Below are 23289 nucleotides of genomic sequence, written 5' to 3' on the forward strand. Positions count from 1 at the left end.
CTGTGCATGATTATCAAGATGAAACAATGTTAATTCAGCTTGCTGAGATTGAAATGGATCAGCAGGAACAACCAGTAAAAGGAATGTCGGTGTGACTCAAGCTGTCAAAACCTTGACAGCACAGTGAATCACATTAAACAATGCAAGCATGTAGCTTATTTGGTACTTGAAGTTGAAACATTTGTCTAAAATCCGATGAAGGTTTCAATCGGATCTCGCCTGGTTTGATCTTGACTGAATGTGTCTTTCAAAAGATATAATTTTATTTCAGGTTTTCATATTTAGAGTTTCTGGAAATATGGACGAACTGCCTTCAATACCAAAACACTCCTTGGTGGAGAAGCTCTTCAGAATCTCACCCACTGAATTCCTGTCTCTGAATGGAGCAAAACACTTGGTGTGTCTCTTATGTTTAAATTGCATCATTTCATACATTTTTGCTCTCTCCTTCTCCACAGGACTTCTCGCCTTCAGACTACAGAAACAACTCTGTGTCCAACACAACTCCACAAGGACGCTTCTCACCCCAAAGTCCCACTGAGCGTGACGTACCAGTGTCGCCTCATCGCAGGTAAATGTTACACTTTTACTCCAACATAATTAAAACCTACTTTTGACTCCTATACACACACAGGATTACCACACCAAATGGATTGTTCTCTTTTTCTGAGAGCAAACCGGGACTCTTTCACTTCTTTAGGCTTAAAATTTAGGTGCACGCTCAAAGGAAAAACCCGACTTGGTTTACAGTGGCTGTGTTAAGCCGTGGTTGGCATTTTGTGGCCATAGTTGGGAGTTAACTTGGTCAACTTTGTGGGAACATTCTGTCTTTAAGTATGAAAATTATGTTAATCATGTGTTATGGCCTTCACAGTTCCCAACTTTTAATGCAGCTGGGAATCTCCTGGTTTTGTGTAAACAGTGCTTCCACCACATCCATAACCAAGATGTTCTGGAGGAACATGGAGGCAAAATATTTTACAACAGCAGTTGGTTGACGATGGCTTTTCCTTTGATTTGATTCTCTGGTTTTTCTTTCACATGATAGCTTGATATCCAACTACTCGAGGGCCCCTTTAGAGGACAATGCACAACAGAACCTAAAGCTTTAACATGTACTACAGCGTAAGTTTTTTTCCTGTCTAATTGGAGTATACACAGTTTCAATGCAGTAATTTAGTGCCACCTATAGGCCTGTAGAGGCTGCACCTGCACATTCCACCATCACCTGGTACCTCATTTATAACTGTAAAGCTGCAAATATGGCATGAAAGTGGGTACTTACAGACCATGCACACATGTATTTTGAAATTTTGGAAAACTACTAAAACGGGTGGTAATCATCGAACTTCTTTATTATTAGATTTTTATAGAGAGATTTGTATTTACATTTGTGATCCTTCTCAAATTTTGTACTTTATCAAAGAAATAATTACACCCAAATTATAATAACAATTAAGGCTATTTGCATTACACTGTGTTAGTAGTAAGACACTTATTATTACCTCTACAGAAGTGAAAATAGTTTTATCTGGTTGCATCAGTGATCTCATCTTGAAAAATTCTTTCAGTTTCTCAGTTGTTTCCTCATTTTTAAAATCTCTGTCAAAATGCAGATTAGCTGAGAAATCTGCCAAACCAGTTCCTTCATTTAGAGTAAAACAGCCAGCTTGTGAATCTACTGATATTGTCCAGGTGGTTCTCGATGTTTACTGCTTTTTGCAGAAACATTTGGAGTCAAATGAACCTTTGGGAAACGGCTCATCACCTCCCTCAGCAACACTTTAGTTTCTTGTTTCCTGCCTCACCCTCTCTGATTAGGTGATGTAGCTGTAATTTGATTCTGTTCCCACTGTGCAGGTGCTGCCCTCCTAAGCATTGTTTGGAATATTTGTTGTCCCAGAAGAAATTGGTGTTTTCACTTCAGTCTCTCACACAATCCTTTCTGTCAGCACGCTCACGGTGGCTGTTTTTTCTTTCCCCTCCTCAGTGCACGATAGTTGACTTTGGACTTTAGACCCAAGTCCAGCTGGGCTAACCATAGCTAGTGATGTGTCAGCAGCTGTAGTCAGACCCTTCCCAAAAAAGATTGATTTTTGCTTCTCCCCCTAATTGGCCCCCAGTCTAGAGCTAGCACAGAAAGTCTCTCCCTGTTCTTTCCAGCCAATCACAGACTCTGTAACACCCATTTTCCCACCCCTTCATGATGCATGGCCAATGAGTTTCAGCTAAAGGCACACCTTTCAGTCACTCTTGCATTTTCTGTGCCGTCTGGTTTAGATAGAGGTGTGTGCTCTTCATCTGCTTGTGTGTCAATATTGTTTGTTCTTTTGTATGTTGGTATGTTTGCCGAGTTGCTCTAGCACTGTTAAAAGGACAAGGACTTTAGCTGGAGTTGTTCTTCCCCACTTTTTTCACTCTCTTTCTCTCTTTTTTTCTTTTTGAGGTGAGTCTCGTCATCTTATGTTTTGCTGTTTTTAATTCCTTCTCTCCATATGTTTTGACTTTGGTTTAGATGTTGTACTTCAAGGAAACCAGTTCATAAATATGGCTGGAATTTAGCTTTGTGATCTTAGATGTTTCGACTACATGCAGCTATGCCTTGGGTCTCATTGTTGCTCGCATGAGCCAAGTCTGGATACAGAAACCAGCAGCACATTTGTCTTGGCCACTGATATATACATGTGAGAACATTGGAAAGCGCAATTCCCAAGAGTTTTGTGGAATTAGATTTAAAAGTGATAGTTGTTTTAATGTGCTTGCACTAATAATCTGTGTGCTTGACTGCTTGTTCAGATGCATGTTATTTTCTCTGACCATAAGTCCTGTTATTTCTATTCTTTTACCTAGAATTTCCATTTGTTTTGAGATAGCATGTCATGAGGGATGGTGAGGGAAAGGAAAAGGGGAAATGGCTTGCTTAGGGTGGAGCTGAGCATGTGGAAAACTTGGAGAGGTCTGAGAGGTCTGTTTTCAATTTGAACCATGTTCAGTGATGCAGAAGAAAGGGTCTGAGCATTTGTTTCATTCACATACTTGTTGCTATGTCTGTTTGCCCTTGTTTGTTGCAGCCATGTTCACTAAGGGGGAAATGGGCTTTGCATACACAGAAATATATCTTATGAAAATTCTCTGAACATGTTCATTTAAAACCATTACTCATCTTTGCAGCTGGACAGTGAACCTGAACCTAAAACCCAAGAAACCAGGGCTGTTTCCTTTTTCAATGGCCACGTCTGTCTCTTTGCCTCAGCCCAATTCCAGTTTAACAAAGTTGTCTAGTCTCATAATTTGAATTATCAGTCACGCAAACTGATTTGTTTTTTAAAAGCAACACAGTCACAGATTTCTCATCTTGAATCTGCTTTAAACTCATAATAATTGAATGTATAGAGCCAGGCTACATGAAGTTAAAAAATGTTACAAATCTGCCAAAACCCAGCAACACGCTAACTGTAATGTTGTTGTACAAAAAAAATAAATAAAAAGGCTTTATAGGTTCACATCTGTATGTTAAATCACAACAGTGTTGAATGAAGTTGAGGGCTTTGTCTTCACACCACAGGTGTCAGTTAAAGCATAAATATCTCTGCAGTAGGTGACAACAGGTGGGACAGTCAGTCAGGTTGGGTTATTCTAGCTGACAAAACGGCTCCTATTTGAAGTAATCAAATCGCACCTAGTCTGAACAGTGTGTACCTGGCCGACTGGTTCCACATGACTGAAAACACTCCCTCCAGACAAACACACATACAGGAACAAAATTTTGTGTCTTACCAATGTTCTGCCAATCTACATTTTAGTACATGGGTTTCCTCAGCTCGGGTTGCTTGGAAGACGGAGCTTTTATCTGTTAAGTAATAATCATTCAGCTCACAGTGTCTAATACCCTTTGATGGAAGCTTCTTCTCCCCTCCTGCCCTTAACCTGAAGCTGAAATTGCAAAAATGCAGAGTTTGAAGTAATTTTCTATGGCTGTGTACCAGCGACAACAGTGGCTGGAGGCGTCATGTGTTTGAGTTGTCAGTCTGCATGTACGTGCAGGGATTCTCATGAACATGTGTCAGGTCACCTCGAGGGATTTTATAAAAATTTGGCACAGATTTGCAGTTGACCTCAGGGCCAGTGCAGCTTGTCGAAACACGTTTTTCACCACAACTCAAGAACTCATGGGCTAATTTCACAAGTTTCTAATGGGATAAAATGATGTGATGACATTTCATTTTGAAAAGGCCAAAGGTCACACCTTCACAAAAAGAGACACGCAACTGCGGGATCTCATGTTTCTTGGCTGTTGGAGAGGCTTTTGAATCAATTTTGTACTTGGTGATGTTATTTTGTGCTATAGATTATGTAATGCACAAGCCTCTCTTATTACTACTTTGTTAACCGGTTTTAACTAATCAGAAGTTTTCTAAAAAAAACAAAAAAACAAAGCCGCTTTTCGTTAAGCTCTTTATTTTATTTTATTTTTTCTTTAAGGATTTTAGATTTGAGATGTGGCTCTCTCAGTTAGCCTTTTGCCCTCCTTGTTTCTTCCTTGTAGCTGTTTGCTGAGTTAACAGCAAGACAGCAAAGTATGGTGTTACTGATGGAGCAGGTTGAGCATTAGTTTGATATTGTTTGAATTCTTGTACAGAGTTGCTATTAATGTAGAAATAAACATGCCATTTCATATAGAAATCATACCAGATCATACTTGTATGGCTTTTCTTGGCATCAACTAGTTATTTCCCAAGAACCTTCCTGAAATAACAGTAATCCCCTGATCAATAAATTCAACAGTTCCCACTGTAATATCATATTTTAAATTTTGATGAGAGGGGAGAATTCTCTGGTTTGGTCTGGGTGTTGTCTCTGCTATTGTACAATGTTGGAGCTGTTGAAGCAGTCATTGGAAGTACCTGCCAATATAGATTGATTTAGGAACAAATATGGCAGAAATCTCATAAATCAGATAAGTTGTTTTACCATTTTAGATTAGATAAAAGCGCTGTTCTGAGCAACAGCTAAAGAAGTTCAAACTTAGATGGGCCTCTTAGTTGGCTCTTTACAAACACACTTCTGGTGAATCTGCAAATGCATGTGATGAGTTGCAAATATGTGTGTGGAGAGAGTTACCCTTAACTCAAAGCTTTGATTTGCCCTGAGCTTATACTCACAGGCTCATGCGTCCTGCTCTGCCTGCACTCTGTCAGAGTGTAATACAGCAGACATTCATAATGAGCAGCACTCAGTTTCAGTTACTATTTAAAAAAAAAAAAACAACAAAAAAACTTTTACATCTACATAGAGGAACCAACTGATATCCGATAAAGTTTGCCTTCTGCCTGCAAAACTGCAGCCAAAACACTCAACACAAACTTGTGCAAATTGCAACACGCCAAAGTGCAGCAAAAATCAAATGTACAAAAGAGAGCCGGAGAGGCCTGCTTTAAGTTATTATTGGTGACTTGGTTTTATGTCCATCTATTCAGTCATAATACAAACTTTAATGCTTTAATATCACCGTATCATACACATTTATATATTTTAAATCATATATAAATGAATAGATCCTATACTGATTATTATTGGTTTGTTTTACAGCAGTCCCAGTTCTGACTTTGCCATGCAGAGGTTCGACACAGACTCAGAGGTGTACAAGATGATCCAGGAGAACAGGGAGTCCCGCAATCCACCTCGTCAGTCCAACACCTTTAAAATGCTGCAAGAGGTCCTGGAGGCTGACGAAAAAGGTGAGACGCTCATTCATCCAAAGAGCATCCTTTATAGACAAAAGTGCACATTGTTTCATAAATATAAAAGTGTGTGTGTGTATGTTAGAACACACAAGAAAGTGGCAGTAGGTATTAGTTGAGCACAAAAGGGCTTTGTGACTGCAGAGATTTTATCCATGTGGACTGGCTGCTTTGAGACTTATTTTCTGCATCTGTCAGCTATATCAAGTACTTTATAATTCACTTCCTCTCTTGTTTCTGTTTGCTGCCCACATCTCCACCTTGAAACCATCCTTGACAAATGTGCATCATTCAGAACCATATGCACTTCCATATGTTTGTCATGAGGAGCGCAACTCTGCAGTGTGTGGGTCATAAAAATGTTATCATGGAATACATCTGTCTGATTCCCCTTTGGCTTTGATCTTTGGCAGTGAAAATAAATCCAGATAGTGATAACATTCTTTCATGACGTGATAATGGCCAGTATTTGGAAATTTCATATAGCGTGTCCCATAGGCGACGACCTTGTGATGACAGTTACCGGAAACATAAACAAGCTGCACTGACAGAGGACAGTGAAGACAAACAGAGTGCTGATGTGTTGAGCAGTGAGACGCAGCGTGTCAAAACTTCATCATGAGCAACTCTGTGTGTGTGTTTTTCTCCAGAGGCAGCTCTGAGGTTTCCAGGAAATCTTTCACCAAATGCCCCCAAAGCAACCACATCAGTGGGAGGAACCAGCAAATACCACACCTGCGAGAGGTGTGGTACCAAAATTGTGTAAGTCTGTGGTCGCCTGCAGTTACATGCTTAATTGGATAACATAGCCGTTGATATAATAATATATTTGTGTCTCAGACTCAGAAGATTTGATGCTGGTTTGTTTTACTTATAAATCTGCAAATGATGCTACACAATTACAAAACCTTCACACTTGAGCTGTGGTACATGAGACTTCTAGACCTGCCAGCCCAACCAGATTGAGCTATTATGGACAAAAGGTGTTTGCCTTGGTGACGAGAGTCAGACTTCCGCTCCCCTCTTATGCGCACCACTCAGCCATTTATGGTAGAGTGACCGAAGAGAACGGGTTCCTCAACAAAAGACAGAAGACACTGTGCTTATAGTTCAAAAGCAAAATACTTGGGTCTTAATGAACAAAGATTTAAGTATTTGGCTGCAAATGGTAATATTTATCTGGAACTGGAAGACTAGTCAGGATAGAGAAGTGTGTACATGACAAATACAAAATCCTTTTCTGGAGGGAATTCTTATTTATTTTTATTTTTTTATTTATTTGAGGCTTCACGTGTTTATAGAATATAATACTATATATATAATATACTACTAAATCGTTATCAGATTATCATAAAGATGTATATGAGATCAGGATATGAGTTGCCGTGAAACTCGCACATCAAATCACTGATTTTAAATTATCTGACCTCCAATTTGAGTCATACTCTGAAGGCCATGAGCCTCTTAACATGACCAGAATAAACTGGTGAAACTGAAATATGTGAACGAATGCTTCTGGTTTACCTGGTGCACAACACTGCCATTGTGGTCTGCTGTGTAACGATTTGTGGGGGAAAAATAATAGACAAAATTTCAAAAGGAGTCTGAAACATCAATTGTAGACAGTTCAAGCGGGTCTATTAACTGTTTTGTTTTAGCATGGTGATTATTTGTGCTGATTGTTGAAACTCATCATTTCACCGTTCGATCATCTAGTCTGTTTTCTTGGTGCCTGATTGCGCTCATCTCTCCGCAGCTCACAGGCCGTGCGCATCAACGACGATCGATTCCGCCACCCCGAGTGCTACACGTGCACAGATTGCGGTCTTAACCTGAGTATGCGAGGGCACTTTTGGATTGGAGATGTGATGTACTGTGAGAAGCACGCCAAAGAAAGGTACCAGGGCCCGGGCAGCTCCCCCCCAGCCACCGTGTCCCCTCACCACTGAGTCTGCCACTCCACCCCTGCCTCACTGTGGACACAGAGGGCTGCCTGTTTGGCTTAAATATCCACCTCATCTGACTGAGTTTTAGATCTTGAGAAGATACACGGAGGTGGAGATGAATCAACAATATGGTCGAGGATGCTCTTTTCTGATCACATTTAACCATACTTTGCAGTAATATAATACACTTTGTTGCCTTCTTTGTAAATGTATGAGAAATGGGGCTTTGTTTGTCTTTTCTTTTTCTTTTTTTTTTTTTTAAATTAACCAGCCTCCGTGCCATCTTTAGGTTATTCTTAGGCCTAATGATTCACAGCTGCCATGGAGTCAAGCCACATGACATTATGCTAAGGCCAGATTTACAAATCACCACTGCTTTGGACAAACTCAACAGGGCTGACTCTGAGGATCAGGATCTTCATTTAAATTTTCTGCTGACACAGTGGGATCAAAAGAAAACTTACACTGCATGCCTTTTTAAAAAATGTAATGTACACAGATAGTGCTGTGTGGGTGTGTATGTGTGCATACTTTCTCATGCAGGGGTGTGGCGGCTTCTTCAGGCGTTCCCTTCATCTGTGGGTGTGTGTGCACATGTGAGAGTGAGAGGCAGAAAGGAAGAAGGGAAAGGGTGTTCACACTGTTACAAACACAGGAGTTGCAAATTTAGTATCAGGCCAAAAACCCCTGAGTTTTTCTGTATTTCTTTTGTAATCTGAATTTATAAATAATGAGGGGATTTTTTTTTGTGGCTGTTTTTGTTACCTTTTGAGGGACTAGAGTTTCATTTAATATGCAAATATTTTTGATGTTTGTGATTGAAATGTATTCTATAATGTAGATCACTTAAAATGCATAATGTATGCACAGGACATATAGTGTGAAAAGAATCGATGATGCTACACTTACAGCAGTACTCAGAGATGCACTATAATGTTCACATTTCATGTGGCACTTAATAAATTCGCACAACCTGAAGCTTCCTCAGCGATAATAACTGTTTTGCAGTTGTGTGTACCAAAATGTGTATGTGTGTATGCAGTGTTTTCCTGATGTGTTATTGTTTCTTTAATGTAACTATGTCTGCCAACTTGAAACATTTATTCTTCCCATATTAACACCAGAAAGAGTTTCGCCAAAAGTAGCACAGAAAAGAGTTTAACTGCTGCTGTAAGCTGGTTCTTTACCGCACATTTTTGAATGTAGAACAAGGTCTGTGACATACACAAACTGCAAACATCTCTTTGTAGTAGAAGTTGTACAGATAGGTAGACAGTTTATTTAAATGCATTTTTGCATATTTATTATTCCACATATTATATCGCACACAATCTAGGGATTATGTTTGTCATTATATTTAATTGTTTTACTAGTGGCTCCATAGTGCAGTGCCAGTAAAAGCTCTGCAGTTCATCCCAGGAGGAGACACAAATCCCTTGGGGTGGTTTGTGTCAGAAGAGGCATCCAGATTAAAAATCTGCCAACATGCTTTGTGAATAGCAGACCAGGCAAAAAGGAAACTAGAACGGTAGTTTGGATGCTTTTATTTTCCCACAAGCTTATCTGCCATCCAGGTCTTGTAACTGAATGAGCATTACAAAGTTGTTGGGAGACCCACGTCTATGACAAGAGATGTCTGATATAATTATGCAGCACATGAGGAGGGAGAGTTATGACGTGCGTTGCCTTTGAGGCTGTGTATCAGCTATGTAATTCACGTTCCTGACCAAAAGACGGCAGTATTACTGCAGTTTCAGACTTGTTCTTTATGAACTTATGAAAGCGATAAAACTCAAATTACACATGGATTAAGATTTTTAAACTCCGTTATAAAATCTTTGCGCAGGATTAGAAACAAAATATGGACATGAGCTGATTCATTTCGTGGAGAAATCTGATGGTATGTTTATATAAACAAGTGGGGGGAAGCATAGGCGAGTGTACTATGATTTCGGTTACTAGGCAATTATAGAATTGATTTCTGCATTATTTGTGGATCATTATACAATGACTACAAAGATAAACCTCCTTTGCAGCATTATATTGGATTAAATTCTAAATTTACTTGAAAGACTTCGGATAAATGAGTGTTGACAGTACAGCACCACATCGTTTGATAACCCCTCAAAAATGTAGAAGTAAAGAGCTTAATGTTATCATAAAGTGTTAAATAAAACCATTCACCCAGGAAATGTGCAGAAGTGGAGGAGTGACGAGTGCGCTGCGGATCTCACCACTAGATGTCACGAGCTCCTCGAGAAACACTCGGCAGCAGGTCGCCTGACGTCTGTTTCCCGGCTGGAAGTTTTCTTTTGTTCATCCATTGGCAGAAATCCGGACTTTTTGCCTGAAACTCAGCAGTCAGTGGGTCTGGTTTCTCTAATTGTGCTGAAAACCCCATTGTTTTACATGTTTATCTACCAGTGTGGGATTTGTAGAAGACGACCGACATACAAAACCATCTCTCAGCCTTTGTCACACATCCCCAAAAAGCTTGTATAACATCAGTCAAAATCGACACTGAGGCACAATCTCAACCCTATACGTTTTTTGGCTTTTTTAGCCTCCAACCTTCTCTGTTTTCCACCTTCGTGATGTTCTCCCCCTTTCTCAATAACTCCACCTGGAATGGAGTCCAGATGTGGAACAGGGAAGAAGGAGAGACTTGCTTGCTAAGCTATAAGGAGCAGGGGGAGAGCGTGTGGAGTACATGGAGAGAAAATGTTGGACCGACATTAAAGTTTGTCTGGATGCCATTAAGTACAATTTGATGTAATGTGCAGTTTGGGACGTGACATTTTAAAATGGAAACTGTGCTCTCCAGATGAGAGAGATCTGGGCCTTGTGGAGCTGGACGGGGGTGTTGTACTTGAAGCCTTATTTAACGGCTTGGATAAACAGCCCTCTGTTTCATTGCTGAACAGGCGCCCATCTACTCCTTGTGCTTTCTTTCAATAATTGCACCGGCTTTTTCAGCCCATTCCCGACGTAAAGTATCATATACAGGAATAACACACCAGGGGTCCACTGTGTGGTTCAGAGCACAGTGCGCTTTTATACTGCCAGGCTGCTTGCATGACTGAGGTGCCTGCAGTTTGGATATGTCGGTGAATAGTTGTCAAGCCCAATTGCATAAAATCCCGTTTCAAAAGCTTTCCTGCTTCACCTTCTCATATTTTGAAATGCTCTCCAGATTTGAATCGCCACGGTTTCCATCCTACTGAGCTTCTCGTATATCAAAAGGTATTTTTAAAACTGAAATATTGTATTTTGGGAAGTTTCCATACACGCAGGGAGAAAAAAAGAGCAGCAGAGCCAGAGGAAGGATTCTTTTACTTTTAGGGGAGAAATGTAATGTTTCTGTAAAATAAATAAATATATATATATTTCTATATATATATATAGTTCTTTCAACAAAATATTTAATGTTTTTTATTATCTCAGAATAATTGAGGAAGAACATTCAGTGAAAATTTGATAGAATAGGACTGAAAAAAGCTTATCTGTATTGGAGCCCTGACAGCTTCTTTGTGCCAGCCACTCCAGTTTCAGCATTTATGAGAAGCCACGGAAACAAAAGAAAACATGCCATTAATCTAGAAGTTATCATCTACAATATGACACCCCATTCTCTACGTCTACATTTTAAAGATCAATAACTCTAATCATAACTCTTTCTGCAGCAACAATATCACATTTGCCGTAGCGTATCTGTAAAAGTCTTTGCTTCCTCTGCTTCCCGTCGATTGAATGAAAACTCTTTGATCTGCTCCAAAGGCACAATACAATGAAGGCTTTCCACATTCATTCATAATTTTAGTTTTAGGCTCCCGGTGCAGGCAGGCACTGAAATCAAGGCCTTTCAGACTTTTACACCCAGGCCGATCAACATTTTCAAAAGCAGTTTCCCTTTCTGATGAATTTATCATTGAACGTATTATTGTTGTAATGGGATAAAAGCCAAAAGTTGAGTTAATAACTAGGCCTAATTATTTCGATAATTATTTCAGTTTTGCTTATAGGGGAAATATTTGTGGGTTTTAGGCAAACTCATATCCATAATATTAAACCTAATGGGCCGTATGTTTTTTTTTCTTTTCTTTTTTTTTTGTGAAGGCGTGTAACGTGAGTCGTCGTTGCCCTGACCCCCTCCCCGGTCACATGTGGAACCTCCTCTCTGTCTCGCTCTGTGCAGATCCGGATGCGCTAGGACCGCGGGGACCAGGGCGCAGACGAAGACGGAATGGGCGCACTTGGGGTAGTAACCAAGTGATTTTTGAGTGTGACAGAGGCAAGCAAGCAAAACCGCTAGATTCTGGGAATTACACCGCAGCTCCGAGCTCACTTCTAAACGAACTAAAAGTTGCTGTTTTTTGTTTGTTTCTTTTTTCCAACAAGTTCAAACTGAATTCAAGTTGCGCATGAGAGTAAGCAACGGTGAGCTTAGGGATTGGAGGAAAACACTGAGGGAAACTTTCAAGAGATGCGAGCAAGTGAAAAAGAGAATTAATTTTTGTTCATATAAACGACAGCGTGGCTGTGGATGTGACTGCTCAGCCGTCAATCTCACCAACCCCTGGATTAAGTTCGCAGAAGGCGAGATAACGGTAATCTGGACACTCCCACTTCTCTAAAGGTAATTAACACAGCCATCAACTTTTTAGAGACATATTGGATCGCTTTTTTTCTAACTGTTGTGGACGTTTGGAGGGTGACACATCTCTTGGATTTATTAAAAGCGTTTGGACCAGAGGGAGTTGTGCGCCCGGGCTGCCATGACATAACGGGACACTTGGGGAAAAAAATCAACGGCGCTGAATATTTCTGGAATGACCGGATGACGAGTGTCCATTGTTGAGCGGATCCTTTAACCTTGCCATTCATTCAAGGCCTGAAAGCTGATTTTATTATTGTTGTTGTTATTACAACTTTCTTCTCGCCCACATTACACCCACTGAAAGCTCCATGCTGCAGATATGGGATGATTGGAGGCTGGGGTGCAGCTGAGGTGAGATCCAGCCGAAGGACAATGTTTGCGCCCGGCGTTGGCATCCCTCTGCTGCCGGGGCGTCTGGTACTGATGCTGCTCCTGTTGCCGAGGCTCTACCAGGCTTGCCCGGGGCTGCTCGCCTCCACCAGTGGCTGCAGCTGCGCGGAAGAGCGCCCCAAACTGCACAGCGTCCAGGCTGTGGGGATCAGGGTCAGCTGCAGCAAGGGGGAGCTGACTGAACTTCCGGATCCCGGCTTGCTGCCCAACAGAACCGTCACTCTGTGAGTTGGAACACTTTGAGCATCACTGTAACATTCAAACTGACGAATTAACAGTGTATTATTATCATAAGGCTGGATTTTTGAAGGCTGGGCCTGACATACTGGTGTCACTGGTACAATTAGGCCTCATTTCTGTTCTCTGGTGTCACTCAGCTTTCATAATAGTATTTCTGAATGTCCCCTAAACATTTTGGAGGGGAAATATTATCCAATCTTTTTAAACAACTTGTTTCCATAGTTAAATTAAGTTGAAGTCACAGGATGTCCATGTTATAGGATTAGGGAAGTCACCTTTAGTTGTTCATTCTTAAAAAGTACTCCCAATGTGATTATCATCTAAGGCTTAAGTATTCTGGGAGCCACACACCGATGACCCCTTGACCTTAGTTTTACCTACATTAATGGCTTTCTGAGTTAATAAGACTTGTCAGGTTAGGCGCTTACATCTTGATTTACTTTAACTGCTGGGCTGAACGCTGCCATGCTGCAAACCATTAAAACAAGCGTTGAGAGGGCATAGGGCTGACTGTAGCCATCATCTGGCCCTGCCTCTCTGACACAACTCTGTCGCTTTAAATTAGACTCAGCTAGACGCCCTGTCTTCAGCTCGCTCCTTCTTCTTCCACCGCCGCCGCCGCTCGTGCACATGGCCCAGCTGACTTGGCCTCGCAGAACTAGAATAAACAGAAACAAATTATAAGTATTTTATGTCTGAGTCTTTGCTTTACTGGTGGGCGGCTCCTTAAATGCCGCAACACCCTGCCTCACTATCTCCTTCTGTTGAAAAGGGAGGAAGAAAAAAAACATCTGGCGAGAGCTGGACAGCACTAATCCTGACCCAGAATAGTTGCATATTTGTAATTATAAAGCAGTTATTTGTGTGGTCTGTTTTGGACCAAACTTGAAAGCACTACCATCACTGGCCAAAGTACACTATTGCCCATGACTGATGGCCTACCGATCTATTAGTGACACATTTCTTTGGACAGTAACACACCACTTTCTTCACAGCTGCTCAGTCTTTTGAAGACATTGCTCATTCCCACAGTGTGTTAGTGTCTCTGTACTCTGACCCAGCGGGAGAAATGCTAAGTGCACATCGTCACAGGGGGAAAAACATGTTCAACTGCCCCACTGGAGAAAGCATATGAGGTAAAGTGAGGGGATTTATGCCCAGGAGAGCTAAAGCCAGCCAGCAGTCCATTTATAGGGCTTTATGTTTCTTGCTTATTAAAGGCAGGATAAACATCTGGGGAACACATTGCTGAAAAGCTGGAGGAGGTGAAATGGCTCGGGTGGCAGTGGTTGAGGTGACTTAAGATAATCTCCTATACCCACACCTAACTTTGGTTAAGATGTTTTGTGCATGCGCTTTGCATTCTGTGACACTTTTTTGATTAAGCTCTCTGCCAGGCGAAAACAATTCCGCTTGCAATCCACCATTTTCTCTATATCCCGGGAACGACGGTGTCTAGAAAGTTTGTTTTCCTGAGGATTCGGTGAGTCTTTTCAAGCGCCTGCGTTCCCACTGTTGCTCGTGACATTAGCTCCAGATGTGGAATGCGAGAAGTTGTGTGGGTATTCGTGTTATTCCTGACATTCCACAGACGCTCTGAAACTGCAGACAGTATCCCAGGTGCGGCATAGGAGCTTTTTCCATGCCCTACATCACTTTTCCTCCTCTCCAGAATCGGAGGGCTTGAGAGCCAGGCCCTGCTGCCCTCTCTCTGGGGCAGCCTGGAGGAATGCTCTCCTCCATGCTGAGCAGGCAAAGGCTGGAGGACACCAGGCCTTGGGCTTCCGGGGCTGGCTGCTACGTGTAATTCACAACAGCTGGCCCCTGTGAACATTCCAGCTGAGGCCCCTGAGCCTCATGGGAAAACCCGACGGCGATTTGTTTATTAAAACTATTAGCTGGCTGTTTGTTGCTCCTGCCATCCATAAAGGAGCAGCAAACAGTCCACCCCCCTGACCCCCCCAATATTATCACCTCCTCCTATGGCTCGTCAGTATCTCTGTTTGGAGTTTGTTTACACTGCAGTGTGTGTCACGTTTACACATCGCCGTTTCTTTAAACTTATGCTTATCAGTAGTTTAATGGTGTATAAATTTATTCTCAGCCTTCTCCATCGAGCTCCAGTCGTTTGTCCCACTTTCATTCGTTTCTCTTTATCTCCATCCCCCCTCCCCCCGCTCTCTATCATGAGTTCATCCACATGCAGTAACTCTCAACCTAAATATTTAGTCGTCTTGGTAGGAAACTGCCATGTCCAAACTTCTTCCAGATGTGAGCTTGAGCAGGCTTGTGTTTAGGCCTAATTATGCACGGCTGCAGAGGAGGTGGATCGCTGAGAGAGGAAGAGGAGTGGAAAGGGAAGAGAGGGTAAAACAGATAAGGGTGTGAAAGTGAAAAGTTCTGTTGAGGAGAAAGTGGGAAAAGACGGTGTAGGTTAAAAAGAGGCCGGAACGAGGGAAGAAGGTCGAATACGAGGAGTAGAAGAAGTGGGACGAGGAAATCAAAGGGGAAAGAAAGAAAGCTGAGCAAGAAAAATGATGGAGAGAGGAGAAGTTTGGCAGGCAGTTCAGAGGGATGTGCCCCTGGAGACTGAAAACTCCCCATCCCCTGACTAACAGATCTTTAGCTCCAAGTTGAGACACAAGAGGAGGAGGCAGGGCTCCTAAATGCATCAACATAGCTTCACTTTTAATACATTACTTCGTGTCTCTAATATTTTGGATGTTACATTTGTCTTTGCCTGTTAGCGGAATTATGCAAAACTACAATTTTGGGTAACACCACTGCCGCTGAAGCAGCTGGTTGGAGCTGGAGTTAATTTTTAAACAATATGCCCAATATTCATAAGATCTATGATAAATCCATATGATATCAATTTTTTTGGTTTGTGTTTTAAGTTTGCTAAAATTTCACAGGCTCCGTTGTTTCCGATCTTCATCAGAACTGGACCAGATCATCTTCATACCAAGATATTATATGGATTTCTCATTTTCAAAAGCTTTTATTCATCATGGCAATGAAGCTGTTGAAAAGGAAGTTAGGTCATATCTTGGCAACGCGTTCAAGGACATACATGGACGCGGGACTTTGTTTTGACGAAGTGCAAACAGTCTTTCTTCATTTGCTGCAAAATCGAATAACTTTTGGTTACTTAAAAGAAATAATTCTCGTCTGTGATAATGCCAAGGGAGGTTCAAATCTGAGACATTTTCTAATGCAACTGGCATATTGTTTTTTATCAAGAGCAGATTGGATGTTTCTGTCATAATAATTCAGCTGGATGAACTGAGAGAACTCATCTGTGTCAAAAAAGACTGCAGATCTCTACAGCTTAGACACTGAAGGCACCAGCTTCTCTACACAGTCTTCTCCATGCCCCAAGCTTAGGTTATTTAGTTGTGCTTCACACCTGGCCAGTCAGAATGGTACAGGCCTTACTAGTACTGGTAAAAGTCAGAAAAGCTGTTTGGAAAATGGATTTAAAGGTGATGCATAAAAGTGAGGAGTGGAATACATTAGGGTAGCGCTAGACCCAGTGAGAGTGTTAATGCCAGGTCTGAACCTATTCAAGTACCAGTCATCAGTCATTATTGGACATGTTTGAATTAATAGGGCAGGACTGAGTCATTCAAACATCTGCTGGGGATGCCACATTGAACAAGGTGACATTGTTCACATGTCTGTTCCAGCCTAACGACCCCGACAGTAATTCATAGAAAGACGTAGGGACAACATGGGCACCAATGTTGGTATATCCCCAGTTTTATGCATCCCAAATAGCCTAAAAGAAAATGAGTGAATTGGCAGGAGGAAGGCTCAGTGACACAGGACGCTCCCAGTAAAGCTAAGAAGACTATACTGAGGCTATTGACAGAGGGAGGAACATCTGTACCTACTCTAAACGGCTTACATCTCTAACAGAAGCTGTCTCTTATGCCTCTATAGCAAAAGTTCATAGTTTCCATTCTCTCAACTGGTTTGGAGTGTAAACACACTTTTCTTACATACCTGTCAATACCAGGGACTAAACAGAACTGTTTCTGTCAGACTTCAGCCTGACAGCTATAGTATGTTTTTTAAGACTAATGTCGATATTTGATGATTTAAAAATCCAATATATCGGCCGATATTTTTTTTCTTTCAGACACCTGAAACGCAAAAAAACTTCCATTTGTTATGTGTAGGTATTTAGTGATTCTGCCTGACTCTGTTTTGTTTGTAGTTCCAAACACTTGTTGGCAAAAGGGATGTTGCAGAGTGCCCCCTGGTGGGCAAACTATGCAACTTCCTGGCTGAAGGGTGTTTCTGTTGTGTCTTCTTTACTTGTTTCATTTTCTGTCATTTGCTGTTATAAATGGCAATATCAATAGATCAGAAAATATTTAATAGTGGCCTAAAATTTTGGCCCGTTGATAAATTGGTCCAGCTGTAGAGTTCGAAATTCCAGTTAGCTAACTGTTTATGTATGCGATTGGAATAACAAATCTGGCATTTTTGTTAACCCCCCCTCCAAAAAAACCCATCCAGGTTGTTATTCCAATAATAATGTAATTTGATCTGAAAAGTGTGGATGCCAACTGTTGCATAATGAGCCCATTAATCACAATGATTGATGGGCTCATTACTAACAAGTTATTATAATTTTAATGGAATATCCACATACGCATAATTTCATCAACCCCTGTGTCCCAAAGCCAAATGTTGTTTATTATGTTGAAAGTTTAGCTCTGCTGACTAAAGAAGCTGTAATCTTTCGGTATCGGCTATTTCAGTGTTTTCAGCATCTTCAGACTTTCTTCGTAAACTGATCACAGAATTCTTGTTGTATGAAGTGAAGGCTGTTTCAGAAGATTTCATACTGTAGGTTCTACTACTGCATTAGGGAACAGGACAAAAATGGCTTTAATAATAATGAAAATGTGGGAGGCTGTGAAGCACAACTTAGCAGAAGGAAGAGTTCATTCAATCTTTCATCTGAAAAAGGATGTTTCACAGACAACCAGCTGGCAGACATATGCAAATATGCCAGTTTGGGGTATCTGTGTTGAAGCAAGCAATATATATGTATCATTAGCTAACTGGTATACGTATCCTACAGATTCATGCTATAGCCCTGAAACACCCAAAGAAAAATGAGTGCAGCGTGGGGGCAGCTGTCTTTGTTTTAGCGTTTTAATGAATAACAGACAAATGAAGAGAACGTACAGTGGCAGCTCATGTGCAAATGTGCTGGTGCTTCATAACTTGTGGTTTGTACCCAAGTCAAAGCTGTGCTCCTCCTTTGGCGTATTTTCTTGTCATCATTGTCAGTGACTGATGGCTGTGGCTCAGTGGATGCCAGCCTGAGCGAGTGGGCTCAGATACTCAGAGTGAGGGTCAGCAGCATGCCCATCCTTGGCGTGATCGTCCCCCCTCCCTCCCCATCCAAGACAGCTGCAGTTGCTCTCTCTGCGTGCTTGAACTTGAGCCCAGTATGTCAGTGTGGCTAAATGGCAGTCAAGGGTTTCAGATGAAAGTATTTCAGCCACGGCAACAATATTTTTTATCAGTGAGGATCATGGAAGTGAATGTCTGCCCATTTACTTCCTTCAGACAGTATGTTTTTGCATGATTTTTGCATTAAAACCAGCATCACTTGAGATGCAAACTTTATGTTCACATATACAGAGATAAACTAGTTTTTGCTCTTTAGTGTCACATTTTTTTGTGTGACCTAGGTCACTTTGACATTATTTTTGTCCAGTGTCCTGCACAAACTTACGTTAGGTCATTCTTGCACAGCTAACAGACAACACATCAGCATAAAACAGTTGGCTCTCCCTTCCAACTTTTACCAGTTCAACTCTTAGCAAGAAAGCAGATAAAAGCTTGATTTTTGAGCTACTCCTACAACCACATTTTGTCTTCATCTCATGTAGATGGTGTGCTTGAGTGGCACTGCCAGCAAACACACCATCGACATGACCAACTCAGCTTATTCATTTGTTTTTTAAATTATTCATGAGAAAAAAAGAGAAAATGTCTAAAAGGTAGCTATTTGATGCTGATCATGACTCTGTCATGTTGAGAAACACAGTACCCGATTACAGCTTTCTAAAGCTTAATGACTCAAAGAGATTATTAATTCAATTTATTCAGATTTACAGTTTGAATACTGAATTGGCTCCAAGTGTGTGCTGATTATTATTATTAAAAAAACATCCACTTGTAGTACAAAACACTGCTGTCTGTGTGTTCTTTTCACCATGTTTGTTTAACTAACTTACGTATAGTTTCTCTATCAAATGTCCTCATGAGCAGTCTCTTAGTTTGTTCACAGCTGCTAGCAAAATGTACGGCACACGCCCTGTTACACTGTTGTGGTTGCTCCTTCTCCATTTGAACCAGCATAATTATTAGAATTTTACAGGATTTATATATTAAAATTCTTTCTATAATATTACTAGTGTTAGCAGTGGCTGAACTAATCCTGCATAATCTACACCTACAAGAATATGCTACACCAGCATCTAAGCAGTCTGCCTCTAAAAAGGAGTGATGGAGAAGCCTTTTTGTTAACCCCACATTCATCTGGTTTGAGTCTTTTCATTTTTGGCTCTGTTTATCTGCCCATCATGAAGCCCGATATCATTTGCTACATCTGCTACGCCCTCTGAGTGTCTATTTTTTCAAAGCCAGCTCACCTCAGTAGTATAATTGGCTGCCTACAGTATTAATCTGTGTGCCTTTAATCGCTGTGCTATCTTCTGAGTCACATCATCAGCCTCTCACTTGTGGCAAATGGGAGGCTGGATACCCAAGGGCCAGCAGATGTGTCGGTGGTTTATGATTGCTCTGTGAGTCAGTGTTTGTCAGATAGGAGCGTGACTACGAGACATCCCGAATGACATCTTATCATCAGGGAAAGTTCACGGAGAGAGAGAGAGAGAGGGAAAGAGAGAGCGTGCTGGCTGGGCATTCCTGAAGAGTTTATTTATGTGGGGAAAGGTGTTGAGACGAGGGGGAGCAGACTCCCCTCCACACATGTTAGGTGTGGCCGTGGTCAGCAATAAATCAAAAAAGCAAACAACGGCCTGACACTGGATACTCCGAGTTTTCTACTGCAGCTGCAGCACCTGCCAGTGCCACACAAGCCTTGTATTTTATTAAGTCCTTGCAGTTCAAGGTAACATAAGCAGAGAGGGAGTCTTCGCCGTCATACTGTGTGTACTGCAGCTGCCCGCCCGTTTGCTTGATGAATGTGCATTTCACTTATCACCTTGTTGTGTTTGTTGATTAAATGGCCCCGGTGTTCCAAAACTTGGCAAAAACAGCGGTGTGTTGTCATAGTAATCTCATACCCCCAAGTGGCTTTTTGTTATTTTAGTTTTTCCTTTCTCGCTGCTCTCTTCTTATCTTACTCCAAAAATGCCTGACTTTGGCTTTTCTTTGCCAGCGCTAACTTCCCGCTCCCTGTGTCTGACCACAGCGGCCCCCAAAGTTCCTGCTCCGGGTCGACAACACATGGGACGGAGATAATGGGTGTCTGTAGTGGGAATGCCTGTGGCTTGCGTGAGTGTATGTGTGTGTGTGCATGCATGTGTGTGTCTTTGAACTAATCTATGGCAATGCAGTGCAATCATCTTCTGAATTTCATATACTTTTATATTACTTAGAGTATACTAAGTAACTGTATCCATCAGTATGAATAATGTGCTTACACTTTCAGTTTTAGAGGGTGGGTTGACCAGGACAATTATACAGCAACTACAGAAAGTATCGAATGTGCAAGAACAGTAACGTGTCGAGCAAAGAGGCTGAACTTAGTGCTTCATGGCTTTGGACATGGCTAGTGCCATTTTATCACCAATCTGGATTTAAGCACAACAATTAAGAGCTAAAAGTCTGCATTAGTCTGTGTACTAACACTAAATGAACATATGGCAGAATTTAAAGTCAAGGAAAGCTTTTGGGTTTCCTTTTGTCAGTCATGTCAGTGTGCTTGAATGGAAACACATGCAGATAGGTTGCTCCTCTGAAAATGTTTTTAAATGCCACATTGTCACAAACAAATAAGCAGTTCAATCAGCAGCTTATCCACCGCTCTCTTACTGTGAATGAACTGCATATGGTAATCCTTCCTCTGGATAATTGTAGGGGTCTTTTATAAGCGCCTGTTGTTGTGATTTGGTGCCATATAAATACAATGAAATTGAATTAAACTGAATTTCAAAGTTCATCAGGTTGGAGGCTCTCATTAGCTTGCAGAAGCTCTCCATAGCAGAGTAAAGACTGCTGTCGACAGATGTTGGAGTTCACCAGACTGTATGATGATAGATGACAGATTGTAAATTTATAAATTACATGGCAAGTATAGGTGTAAACCTTTGCCAATCTGTCCTAGAGTGATTGCAGTCGATCTGAGTTGTATGGCAATTGTTGGGAGACAGCTTGCCTTCCACTGGGCGACCTGTGCAATCGCCATGTGGTAGAAGTGGATCACCCAGAAGTTGAGGGTGTTGCACGCACAAACTATGATTACCGATACAACCAGAGCTTATATTGTTCACTTGCACTCCCCTATCAGCAGCACAGGGATGGAAAACAAATAAATTGCTTTATATGTGGAAGGGGCTTTAGATGGAAAGATAAATACTGCAAGTAGTGGGAAATAACAACCCCAGCTTTGTCCCCGAGGTAACGTCATGTGACCACATTTTTTTTTCCTAAGAAACAAATTGTTAAATAAAAAAGAGATACTGATAGTGTGTTTTTGTATCTTTATCAACGGTACTCATGTATATAAAACCAACCAGCAGCTCATCTTCATCGTTACTCAAAACCATTGTATTATTGAGTAAGCTGTTACACGGAGCCACAACAAACTAAACATCTGTTGCTTGGATTGTTTTATCCTTTACACTGTCTATGAATACGATCTGGTTTAGAGCTACATTTAAAGTGACTGAACAAGTTGTGACATAAAGCAATAACCCTTGATTAAAATCTTCTTGATGGCTTAACCGCTGTTTAAAGATACAGTATGAATGTGTGTTCCTTCGGAAAGAATGGTGGTCTACCAGTTTTTATTACAGATGCCTTTTGATTATTTAATACACTGTGGTATCCTCTGGTGTTGAAACGTTGGTAAATCTGAATTGAGCCCTGACTGTCATTCGAGAAAGCATTACTGCTGCACAGAAATGAAAAAAGAAAAACAACCTTCTCACAGATTCCTCTAAAGGCACTCAGTATCTGGGGCAAAAAGATTTTAGCCAAGCCTTTGTAAACGCGGCCTGATTTCCCAGCAGTCTTTGCTGGGAATCAGAAAACAGAGGCTGGTTATGAAACAGAACAATGAGACAATGTTAACAGGCATACACCACATTCCACTCACTGTCTCAAATGGCTAAATTCACTAAATTGCCTCATTAAAAGTGTAAAAACACTTTAGACAGTGATTAAACTGACTATTGTGTTCCTGCACTCCAGCCATAAACTTTCCAGTTTGGTTTGTCTTGACGTGTCTTTGACTATAAATATTGCACTAATTTATTGCAGCCTCACAGTAAGGCGGTTTTATTTTAGCTTGTGTTCCCTGATTGTTAATATTTGTGGCAGCTACTTGTTTATGTCTTTGGAGTTCACTGGTTTCTCAGCTTTAATAAATTGTATATTGAAGCGCTTTTGGTAGACAGTTCCTGATAGCAGAACTCGATGAATTGTCTAATAAGACCAACTTGAAGTGGAGACCTTCCTCTCCAAATCGTGTATTGTGTGTGTGTGTGTGTGTGTGTGTGTGTGTGTGTGTGTGTGTGTGTGTGTGTGTCAGCCTGTGCGCACACATATGGGAAGGGCGTGCATGGCCACATCTCTCAAAATAGGCTCCAGTCCTCCCCTCTCTAATTAGAGACATTTAAAAAACCCAGATTTTAATTTTAGACTAGTAGTTTTTGGACCACTTATGCGCGCGCACACACACACATACCCATCGAGTTAAACATACACACTTTCCATATAAATAAATCTTATAGGTCACACACTAGTACATATAAATCTGCGCGCACGCACACAGACACACACACACACACACACACACACACACACACACACACACACACACACACACACACACACACACACCACAAACCACAAAGCCTAACTGCTTGGCCCTGCATGTTAACCCAAGCACAATGCAGTACACTCTATAATAAGCGGTTCAGCATATCAGATGCAGGAGCACACTCCCCACGCTAGGCCTTGAGGGACATAAATATGATAACAAAACTGAGTAATGCAAGAAAATTATTGGCATAAATCATTAAATTCATCTATT

At 41.2% G+C, this 23289-nt stretch overlaps 2 protein-coding genes across 4 annotated transcripts in view; both read left to right on the forward strand.

Annotated features, from left to right (window-relative positions):
• pdlim2 (PDZ and LIM domain 2 (mystique)) overlaps positions 1 to 8726 on the forward strand; it is a 32067-nt gene extending 23341 nt beyond the window's left edge. For all 3 annotated transcript variants that reach the window (XM_080893305.1, XM_080893304.1, XM_080893303.1), the window contains 4 exons: positions 459 to 571; positions 5590 to 5738; positions 6392 to 6503; positions 7498 to 8726. In XM_080893305.1, coding sequence (XP_080749431.1) covers positions 459 to 571; positions 5590 to 5738; positions 6392 to 6503; positions 7498 to 7690 — 567 coding nt within the window. In that variant the 3' untranslated portion in view covers positions 7691 to 8726. The remainder of the gene's footprint in view (positions 1 to 458; positions 572 to 5589; positions 5739 to 6391; positions 6504 to 7497) is intronic.
• Positions 8727 to 11882: 3156 nt separating this feature from the next.
• adgra2 (adhesion G protein-coupled receptor A2) overlaps positions 11883 to 23289 on the forward strand; it is a 39759-nt gene continuing 28352 nt past the window's right edge. Inside the window, exon 1 of the mRNA XM_080895251.1 lies at positions 11883 to 12958. Within this exon, the coding sequence (XP_080751377.1) occupies positions 12669 to 12958 (290 nt within the window). The 5' untranslated portion in view covers positions 11883 to 12668. The remainder of the gene's footprint in view (positions 12959 to 23289) is intronic.

Source organism: Rhamphochromis sp. 'chilingali', assembly GCF_963969265.1.
Source record: "Rhamphochromis sp. 'chilingali' genome assembly, chromosome: 10".
Classification (NCBI taxonomy): domain Eukaryota; kingdom Metazoa; phylum Chordata; class Actinopteri; order Cichliformes; family Cichlidae; genus Rhamphochromis; species Rhamphochromis sp. 'chilingali'.